The following is a 10,325-nucleotide window of genomic DNA, read 5'->3' as shown; positions in this document are numbered from 1 at the left end:
GAAATAAATTTAAAAATAGGTCGGAAAAAAACTATATATAAAAATATAAATTACGGGAAAAGGGGGATCGGAAAGGGGGTGGGGTTGGAGGAGAGAGTTCATGATCTGAACTTAATGTTAAGTCCGGAAGGCTGTAGAGTGTCTAGTTGGAAGATGAGGTGCTGTTCCTCCAGTATGCGTTGAGCTTCACTGGGACATTGGAGCAGGCCAAGGACGGACATGTGGGCTTGCGAGCAGGGTGGTGTATTGAAATTGCAAGCGACAGGGAAGTCTGGGTCATGCTTGTGGACAGACCGGAGATGTTCTGCAAAGCGGTCACCCAATCTGCGTTTGGTCTCTCCAATGTAGGGGAGACTGCATTGGAAGCAGCGAATGCAGTTGACTGAATTAAGGGAAGTGCAAGTGAAGTGCTGCTTCACTTGAAATGAGTGTTTGGGCCCTTGGATTGTGAGGAGGGGGGAAGTAAAGGAGCAGGTGTAACACCTTCTGCGATTGCATGGGAAGGTGCCATGGGAGGGGGTTGAGGTGTAGGGGGTGATGGAGGAGTGGACCAGGGTGTCCCGGAGGGATCGATCCCTGCGGAATGCCACCAGAGGATGGTGAAGGGGAGATGTGTTTGGTGGTGGTATCATGCTGGAGTTGGCGGAGCTGGGGAGCTGGCTCTGGGGAGCTGGGTTCGAATCCCACCATGGCAGATGATGGAATATGAATTGAATAAAAATCTGGAATTAAAAGTCTAACGATTGTTGTTATAAACCCATCTGGTTCACTGATGCCCTTGAGGGAAGGAAATCTGCCGTCTTTACCTTTTTTGGTCTACATATGACTCCAGACCCACAGCAATGTCGTTGACTCTTAAATGTCCTCTGAGTTTAGGGATGGGCAACAAGCCCACATTCCCATGAACATATAAAGAAATATCCTGAAATATTAGCTGGTTGAGGGGGGTGGGACAGGTAGAGCTGGATAGAGGGCCAGTGATAGGTGGGGGCAAAGAAGAGATTGCCAAAGTTGTCATAAACAAAAGGACAAAGGGGTGTTGACGATGGTGGTTTTTTCTAGGGAATGTGCTAATGGTGACATTAAGGGTAGAAAACAGGACAAACAAGTGGCAATTGGCCCTACTGGGGATGGGGTAGGGGGAAGGGATCGAAATGGGCTAAAAGGATAAAACGATAGATCAAAATAAATTTAAAAATAGATGGGAAAAGAAAAATACATTTAAAACATATAAATTATTAGAAAAAGGGGGATCGGAAAGGGGGTGGGGATGGCGGAAGGAGTTCATGATTTGAAGTTAATGTTAAGTCTGGAAGGCTGTAGAGTGCCTAGTTGGAAGATGAGGTGCTGTTCCTCCAGTTTGCGTTGAGCTTCACTGTCCAAGGGCCCAAACACTCCTTTCAAGTGAAGCAGCACATCACTTGCACTTCCCCCAATTTAGTCTACTGCATTTGCTGCTCCCAATGCGGTCTCCTCTACATTGGAGAGACCAAACGCAGACTGGGTGACCGCTTCAGTCTGTCTGCAAGCATGACCCAGACCTCCGTGTCCCTTGCCATTTCAACACACCACCCTGTTCTCATGCCCACATGTCCCTCCTTGGCTTGCTGCAATGTTCCAGTGAAGCTCAATGCAAACTGAAGGAACAGCACCTCATCTTCCAACTAGGCACTTTACAGCCTTCCGGACTTAATATTGAGTTCAAAACTTCAGATCATGAACTCTCTCCTCCATCCCCATCTCCTTTCCGATCCCCCCTTTTCCAATAATTTATATTTTTTAAATACATTTTTCTGTTCCCACCTATTTTTAAATTTATTTTGATCTATCGTTTTATCTCCATCTTTTAGCCTATTTCGATCCCTTCCCCCACCCCAACCCCACTAGAGCTATCTGTACTTTGCTCATCCTGTCTTCTACCCTTAATGTCACCATTAGCACATAGATAATATCACCGTCAACACCCTTTTGTCTATGACACCTTTGGCAATCTCTTCTTTGCCTCCACCAATCACTGGCCCTCTATCCAGCTCTACCTGTCCCACCCCCGTCAACTAGCTTATATTTCAAAACAAAAACATAAACAGAAATACCTGGAAAAACTCAGATCTGGCAGCATGGGCGCAGAAGAGCACAGTTGACGTTTTGAGTCCTCATGCCCCTTCAACTGTTCTGTTGAACAGACCTGCTGAGTTTTTCAGGTAATTCTGTTTTTGTTTTGGATTTCCAGCATCCGCAGTTTTTTTGCTTTTATCAACTTATATTTCACCTCATTTCTATATTTCCTCACTTCTGTTGAAGAGTCATACGGACAGGAAACGTTAACTGTGTTCCTCTCCGCAGATGCTGTCACATCTGTTGAGCTTTACCAAGTATTTTTGTTTTAGGTTTCCAGCATCCGTAATGTTTCGCTTATAATAAAAAAACTCTCATCTGAGTAACACCACCCTTCCCCCATACAGAGAGACCTACTCTCATAACCACCACGCGCACATCCCCAGCCCGAACACCCGCCGCTGAACCCTGACCCTATGACGAGATGACGTAAATTTGGCGCATGCACTCCACCACTTTGGGAGGTGCGTGTTCTGCGCAAGCGCCCTTCTGGTTTCCGCTTAGCGGAAAATGGCGGCGGCGGGAGCAGGATCCCGGGGCGGAGCGGCTCAATCCAATCCCGGAACCGGGGCCGTACAGCAGGGCCTGAAAGAAGCCCTATTCGAGGCGCTTGGCTCCATCCTCTCCCCCGTACAAGAGGTGCGGGCCGCCGGGGAAGAACAAATTAAAGTGCTGGAGGTGACAGAGGGTGAGTGAGGAGGAGGTGCCGGGGGTGGGGCGCGCGTGTGCGTGTGTGTATGTGGGGTGTGTGTGTATGTGGGTGTGTGTATGCGTGTGTATGTGGGGTGTGTGTATGCGTGTGTATGTGGGGTGTGTGTATGCGTGTGTATGTGGGGTGTGTGTGTATGTGGGTGTGTGTGTGTGTATGTGGGGGTGTGTGTGTGTAAGTGGGGGTGTGTGTGTGTAAGTGGGGGTGTGTGTGTGTAAGTGGGGGTGTGTGTGTAAGTGGGGGTGTGTGTGTAAGTGGGGGTGTGTGTGTAAGTGGGGGTGTGTGTGTAGGGGTGTGTGTGTGTGTATGTGGGGGTGTGTGTGTATCTGGGGGTGCGTGTGTGTGTGTATGTGGGGGTGTGTGTGTATCTGGGGGTGCGTGTGTGTGTGTATGTGGGGGTGCGTGTGTGTGTGTATGTGGGGGTGCGTGTGTGTGTGTATGTGGGGGTGCGTGTGTGTGTGTATGTGGGGGTGCGTGTGTGTGTGTATGTGGGGGTGCGTGTGTGTGTGTATGTGGGGGTGCGTGTGTGTGTGTATGTGGGGGTGCGTGTGTGTGTGTATGTGGGGGTGCGTGTGTGTGTGTGTGTGGGGGTGCGTGTGTGTGTGTGTGTGGGGGTTTGTGTGTGTGTGTGTGGGGGCGCGTGTGTGTGTGTGTGTGTGGGGGCGCGTGTGTGTGTGTGTGTGTGGGGGCGCGTGTGTGTGTGTGTGTGTGGGGGCGCGTGTGTGTGTGTGTGTGTGGGGGCGCGTGTGTGTGTGTGTGTGTGTGTGTGGGGGCGCGTGTGTGTGTGTGTGTGTGTGTGTGGGGGTGCGTGTGTGTGTGTATGTGGGGGTGCGTGTGTGTGTGTGTATGTGGGGGTGCGTGTGTGTGTGTATGTGGGGGTGCGTGTGTGTGTGTATGTGGGGGTGCGTGTGTGTGTGTATGTGGGGGTGCGTGTGTGTGTGTATGTGGGGGTGCGTGTGTGTGTGTATGTGGGGGTGAGTGCGTGTGTGTGTGTATGTGGGGGTGAGTGCGTGTGTGTGTGTATGTGGGGGCGAGTGCGTGTGTGTATGTGGGGGCGCGTGTGTGTGTGTATGTGGGGGCGCGTGTGTGTGTGTATGTGGGGGCGCGTGTGTGTGTGTATGTGGGGGCGCGTGTGTGTGTGTATGTGGGGGCGCGTGTGTGTGTGTATGTGGGGGCGCGTGTGTGTGTGTATGTGGGGGCGCGTGTGTGTGTGTATGTGGGGGCGCGTGTGTGTGTGTATGTGGGGGCGCGTGTGTGTGTGTATGTGGGGGCGCGTGTGTGTGTGTATGTGGGGGCGCGTGTGTGTGTGTATGTGGGGGCGCGTGTGTGTGTGTATGTGGGGGCGCGTGTGTGTGTGTATGTGGGGGCGCGTGTGTGTGTGTATGTGGGGGCGCGTGTGTGTGTGTATGTGGGGGCGCGTGTGTGTGTGTATGTGGGGGCGCGTGTGTGTGTGTATGTGGGGGCGCGTGTGTGTGTGTATGTGGGGGCGCGTGTGTGTGTGTATGTGGGGGCGCGTGTGTGTGTGTATGTGGGGGCGCGTGTGTGTGTGTATGTGGGGGCGCGTGTGTGTGTGTATGTGGGGGCGCGTGTGTGTGTGTATGTGGGGGCGCGTGTGTGTGTGTATGTGGGGGCGCGTGTGTGTGTGTGTATGTGGGGGCGCGTGTGTGTGTGTATGTGGGGGCGCGTGTGTGTGTGTGTATGTGGGGGCGCGTGTGTGTGTGTGTATGTGGGGGCGCGTGTGTGTGTGTGTATGTGGGGGCGCGTGTGTGTGTGTGTATGTGGGGGCGCGTGTGTGTGTGTGTATGTGGGGGCGCGTGTGTGTGTGTGTATGTGGGGGCGCGTGTGTGTGTGTGTATGTGGGGGCGCGTGTGTGTGTGTGTATGTGGGGGCGCGTGTGTGTGTGTGTATGTGGGGGCGCGTGTGTGTGTGTGTATGTGGGGGCGCGTGTGTGTGTGTGTATGTGGGGGCGCGTGTGTGTGTGTGTATGTGGGGGCGCGTGTGTGTGTGTGTATGTGGGGGCGCGTGTGTGTGTGTGTATGTGGGGGCGCGTGTGTGTGTGTGTATGTGGGGGCGCGTGTGTGTGTGTGTATGTGGGGGCGCGTGTGTGTGTGTGTATGTGGGGGCGCGTGTGTGTGTGTGTATGTGGGGGCGCGTGTGTGTGTGTGTATGTGGGGGCGCGTGTGTGTGTGTGTGTGTGGGGCGCGTGTGTGTGTGTGTTTGTGGGGGCGCGTGTGTGTGTGTGTATGTGGGGGCGCGTGTGTGTGTGTGTATGTGGGGGCGCGTGTGTGTGTGTGTATGTGGGGGCGCGTGTGTGTGTGTGTATGTGGGGGCGCGTGTGTGTGTGTGTATGTGGGGGCGCGTGTGTGTGTGTGTATGTGGGGGCGCGTGTGTGTGTGTGTATGTGGGGGCGCGTGTGTGTGTGTGTATGTGGGGGCGCGTGTGTGTGTGTGTATGTGGGGGCGCGTGTGTGTGTGTGTATGTGGGGGCGCGTGTGTGTGTGTGTATGTGGGGGCGCGTGTGTGTGTGTGTATGTGGGGGCGCGTGTGTGTGTGTGTATGTGGGGGCGCGTGTGTGTGTGTGTATGTGGGGGCGCGTGTGTGTGTGTGTATGTGGGGGCGCGTGTGTGTGTGTGTATGTGGGGGCGCGTGTGTGTGTGTGTATGTGGGGGCGCGTGTGTGTGTGTGTATGTGGGGGCGCGTGTGTGTGTGTGTATGTGGGGGCGCGTGTGTGTGTGTGTATGTGGGGGCGCGTGTGTGTGTGTGTATGTGGGGGCGCGTGTGTGTGTGTGTATGTGGGGGCGCGTGTGTGTGTGTGTATGTGGGGGCGCGTGTGTGTGTGTGTATGTGGGGGCGCGTGTGTGTGTGTGTATGTGGGGGCGCGTGTGTGTGTGTGTATGTGGGGGCGCGTGTGTGTGTGTGTATGTGGGGGCGCGTGTGTGTGTGTGTATGTGGGGGCGCGTGTGTGTGTGTGTATGTGGGGGCGCGTGTGTGTGTGTGTATGTGGGGGCGCGTGTGTGTGTGTATGTGGGGGCGCGTGTGTGTGTGTGTATGTGGGGGCGCGTGTGTGTGTGTATGTGGGGGCGCGTGTGTGTGTGTATGTGGGGGCGCGTGTGTGTGTGTATGTGGGGGGCGCGTGTGTGTGTGTGTATGTGGGGGCGCGTGTGTGTGTGTATGTGGGGGGCGCGTGTGTGTGTGTATGTGGGGGCGCGTGTGTGTGTGTATGTGGGGGCGCGTGTGTGTGTGTATGTGGGGGCGCGTGTGTGTGTGTATGTGGGGGCGCGTGTGTGTGTGTATGTGGGGGGCGCGTGTGTGTGTGTATGTGGGGGCGCGTGTGTGTGTGTATGTGGGGGCGCGTGTGTGTGTGTATGTGGGGGCGCGTGTGTGTGTGTATGTGGGGGCGCGTGTGTGTGTGTATGTGGGGCGCGTGTGTGTGTGTATGTGGGGGCGCGTGTGTGTGTGTAGTGGGGGCGCGTGTGTGTGTGTATGTGGGGGCGCGTGTGTGTGTGTATGTGGGGGGCGCGTGTGTGTGTGTATGTGGGGGCGCGTGTGTGTGTGTATGTGGGGGCGCGTGTGTGTGTGTATGTGGGGGGCGTGTGTGTGTGTGTATGTGGGGGCGCGTGTGTGTGTGTATGTGGGGGCGCGTGTGTGTGTGTATGTGGGGGCGCGTGTGTGTGTGTATGTGGGGGCGCGTGTGTGTGTGTATGTGGGGGCGCGTGTGTGTGTGTATGTGGGGGGCGCGTGTGTGTGTGTATGTGGGGGGGCGTGTGTGTGTGTGTATGTGGGGGGGCGTGTGTGTGTGTGTATGTGGGGGGGCGTGTGTGTGTGTATGTGGGGGGGCGTGTGTGTGTGTGTATGTGGGGGGGCGTGTGTGTGTGTGTATGTGGGGGGGCGTGTGTGTGTGTGTATGTGGGGGGGCGTGTGTGTGTGTGTATGTGGGGGGCGTGTGTGTGTGTGTATGTGGGGGGGCGTGTGTGTGTGTGTATGTGGGGGGCGCGTGTGTGTGTGTGTATGTGGGGGCGCGTGTGTGTGTGTGTATGTGGGGGCGCGTGTGTGTGTGTGTATGTGGGGGCGCGTGTGTGTGTGTGTATGTGGGGGCGCGTGTGTGTGTGTGTATGTGGGGGCGCGTGTGTGTGTGTGTATGTGGGGGCGCGTGTGTGTGTGTGTATGTGGGGGCGCGTGTGTGTGTGTGTATGTGGGGGCGCGTGTGTGTGTGTGTATGTGGGGGCGCGTGTGTGTGTGTGTATGTGGGGGCGCGTGTGTGTGTGTGTATGTGGGGGCGCGTGTGTGTGTGTGTATGTGGGGGCGCGTGTGTGTGTGTGTATGTGGGGGCGCGTGTGTGTGTGTGTATGTGGGGGCGCGTGTGTGTGTGTGTATGTGGGGGCGCGTGTGTGTGTGTGTATGTGGGGGCGCGTGTGTGTGTGTGTATGTGGGGGCGCGTGTGTGTGTGTGTATGTGGGGGCGCGTGTGTGTGTGTGTATGTGGGGGCGCGTGTGTGTGTGTGTATGTGGGGGCGCGTGTGTGTGTGTGTATGTGGGGGCGCGTGTGTGTGTGTGTATGTGGGGGCGCGTGTGTGTGTGTGTATGTGGGGGCGCGTGTGTGTGTGTGTATGTGGGGGCGCGTGTGTGTGTGTGTATGTGGGGGCGCGTGTGTGTGTGTGTATGTGGGGGCGCGTGTGTGTGTGTGTATGTGGGGGCGCGTGTGTGTGTGTGTATGTGGGGGCGCGTGTGTGTGTGTGTATGTGGGGGCGCGTGTGTGTGTGTGTATGTGGGGGCGCGTGTGTGTGTGTGTATGTGGGGGCGCGTGTGTGTGTGTGTATGTGGGGGCGCGTGTGTGTGTGTGTATGTGGGGGCGCGTGTGTGTGTGTGTATGTGGGGGCGCGTGTGTGTGTGTGTATGTGGGGGCGCGTGTGTGTGTGTGTATGTGGGGGGCGCGTGTGTGTGTGTGTATGTGGGGGCGCGTGTGTGTGTGTGTATGTGGGGGCGCGTGTGTGTGTGTGTATGTGGGGGCGCGTGTGTGTGTGTGTATGTGGGGGCGCGTGTGTGTGTGTGTATGTGGGGGCGCGTGTGTGTGTGTGTATGTGGGGGCGCGTGTGTGTGTGTGTATGTGGGGGCGCGTGTGTGTGTGTGTATGTGGGGGCGCGTGTGTGTGTGTATGTGGGGGCGCGTGTGTGTGTGTATGTGGGGGCGCGTGTGTGTGTGTATGTGGGGGCGCGTGTGTGTGTGTATGTGGGGGCGCGTGTGTGTGTGTATGTGGGGGCGCGTGTGTGTGTATGTGGGGGCGCGTGTGTGTGTGTATGTGGGGGCGCGTGTGTGTGTGTATGTGGGGGCGCGTGTGTGTGTGTATGTGGGGGCGCGTGTGTGTGTGTATGTGGGGGCGCGTGTGTGTGTGTATGTGGGGGCGCGTGTGTGTGTGTATGTGGGGGCGCGTGTGTGTGTGTATGTGGGGGCGCGTGTGTGTGTGTATGTGGGGGCGCGTGTGTGTGTGTATGTGGGGGCGCGTGTGTGTGTGTATGTGGGGGCGCGTGTGTGTGTGTATGTGGGGGCGCGTGTGTGTGTGTATGTGGGGGCGCGTGTGTGTGTGTATGTGGGGGCGCGTGTGTGTGTGTATGTGGGGGCGCGTGTGTGTGTGTATGTGGGGGCGCGTGTGTGTGTGTATGTGGGGGCGCGTGTGTGTGTGTATGTGGGGGCGCGTGTGTGTGTGTATGCGGGGGCGCGTGTGTGTGTGTATGCGGGGGCGCGTGTGTGTGTGTATGCGGGGGCGCGTGTGTGTGTGTATGCGGGGGCGCGTGTGTGTGTGTATGCGGGGGCGCGTGTGTGTGTGTATGCGGGGGCGGGTGTGTGTGTGTATGCGGGGGCGGGTGTGTGTGTGTATGTGGGGGCGGGTGTGTGTGTGTATGCGGGGGCGGGTGTGTGTGTGTTTGTGTGTATGCGGGGGCGGGTGTGTGCGTGTGTGTGTATGCGGGGGTGCGTGTGTGCGTGTGTGTGTATGCGGGGGTGCGTGTGTGTGTGTATGCGGGGGTGCGTGTGTGTGTGTCGGCGGGGGGTGCGTGTGTGTGTGTATGCGGGGGTGCGTGTGTGTGTGTGTATGCGGGGGTGCGTGTGTGTGTGTGTATGCGGGGGTGCGTGTGTGTGTGTATGCGGGGGTGCGTGTGTGTGTGTGTATGCGGGGGTGCGTGTGTGTGTGTGTATGCGGGGGTGCGTGTGTGTGTGTATGCGGGGGTGCGTGTGTGTGTGTATGCGGGGGTGCGTGTGTGTGTATGCGGGGGTGCGTGTGTGTGTGTATGCGGCGGTGCGTGTGTGTGTGTATGCGGCGGTGCGTGTGTGTGTGTATGCGGGGGTGCGTGTGTGTGTGTATGCGGGGGTGCGTGTGTGTGTGTATGCGGGGGTGCGTGTGTGCGTGTATGCGGGGGTGCGTGTGTGCGTGTATGCGGGGGTGCGTGTGTGCGTGTATGCGGGGGTGCGTGTGTGCGTGTATGCGGGGGTGCGTGTGTGCGTTTATGCGGGGGTGCGTGTGTGCGTTTATGCGGGGGTGCGTGTGTGCGTTTATGCGGGGGTGCGTGTGTGTGTGTGTGTGTGTGTATGTGGGGGTGCGTGTGTGTGTGTGTGTGTGTATGTGGGGGTGCGTGTGTGTGTGTATGTGGGGGTGTGTGTGTGTGTATGTGGGGGTGCGTGTGTGTGTGTGTATGTGGGGGTGTGGGGGTGCGTGTGTGTGTGTGTATGTGGGGGTGTGGGGGTGCGTGTGTGTGTGTATGTGGGGGTGCGTGTGTGTGTGTATGTGGGGGTGCGTGTGTGTGTGTATGTGGGGGTGCGTGTGTGTGTGTATGTGGGGGTGCGTGTGTGTGTGTATGTGGGGGTGCGTGTGTGTGTGTATGTGGGGGTGCGTGTGTGTGTGTATGTGGGGGTGCGTGTGTGTGTGTATGTGGGGGTGCGTGTGTGTGTGTATGTGGGGGTGCGTGTGTGTGTGTATGTGGGGGTGCGTGTGTGTGTGTATGTGGGGGGGCGTGTGTGTGTGTATGTGGGGGGGCGTGTGTGTGTGTGGGGGGGCGTGTGTGTGTGTGGGGGGGCGTGTGTGTGTGTGGGGGTGCGTGTGTGTGTGTGGGGATGCGTGTGTGTGTGTGGAGGTGCGAGTGTGTGTGTGTGTGTGGAGGTGCGTGTGTGTGTGTGTGTGGAGGTGCGTGTGTGTGTGTGTGTGGGGGTGCGTGTGTGTGTGTATGTGGGGGTGCGTGTGTGTGTGTATGTGGGGGTGCGTGTGTGTGTGTATGTGGGGGTGCGTGTGTGTGTGTATGTGGGGGTGCGTGTGTGTGTGTATGTGGGGGTGCGTGTGTGTGTGTATGTGGGGGTGCGTGTGTGTGTGTATGTGGGGGTGCGTGTGTGTGTGTATGTGGGGGTGCGTGTGTGTGTATGTGGGGGTGAGTGTGTGTGTATGTGGGGGTGAGTGTGTGTGTGTATGTGGGGGTGAGTGTGTGTGTGTATGTGGGGGTGCGTGTGTGTGTGTATGTGGGG

The 10,325-nt window shown here is 57.6% G+C and overlaps 1 protein-coding gene across 2 annotated transcripts in view; it reads left to right on the top strand.

The window, feature by feature from the left end:
* Positions 1–2,586: 2,586 nt before the first annotated feature.
* The window catches only part of ipo9 (importin 9), a 141,347-nt gene continuing 133,608 nt past the window's right edge, over positions 2,587–10,325 (top strand). For both annotated transcript variants that reach the window (XM_041195955.1, XM_041195954.1), the window contains exon 1: positions 2,587–2,803. In XM_041195955.1, coding sequence (XP_041051889.1) covers positions 2,626–2,803 — 178 coding nt within the window. In that variant the 5' untranslated portion in view covers positions 2,587–2,625. The remainder of the gene's footprint in view (positions 2,804–10,325) is intronic.

The sequence above is a fragment of the Carcharodon carcharias genome, chromosome 9 (assembly GCF_017639515.1).
Source record: "Carcharodon carcharias isolate sCarCar2 chromosome 9, sCarCar2.pri, whole genome shotgun sequence".
NCBI lineage: Eukaryota > Metazoa > Chordata > Chondrichthyes > Lamniformes > Lamnidae > Carcharodon > Carcharodon carcharias.
The sequence above is the reverse complement of the archived record's forward strand: the minus strand, read 5'-3'. Positions and strand labels throughout refer to the sequence as shown.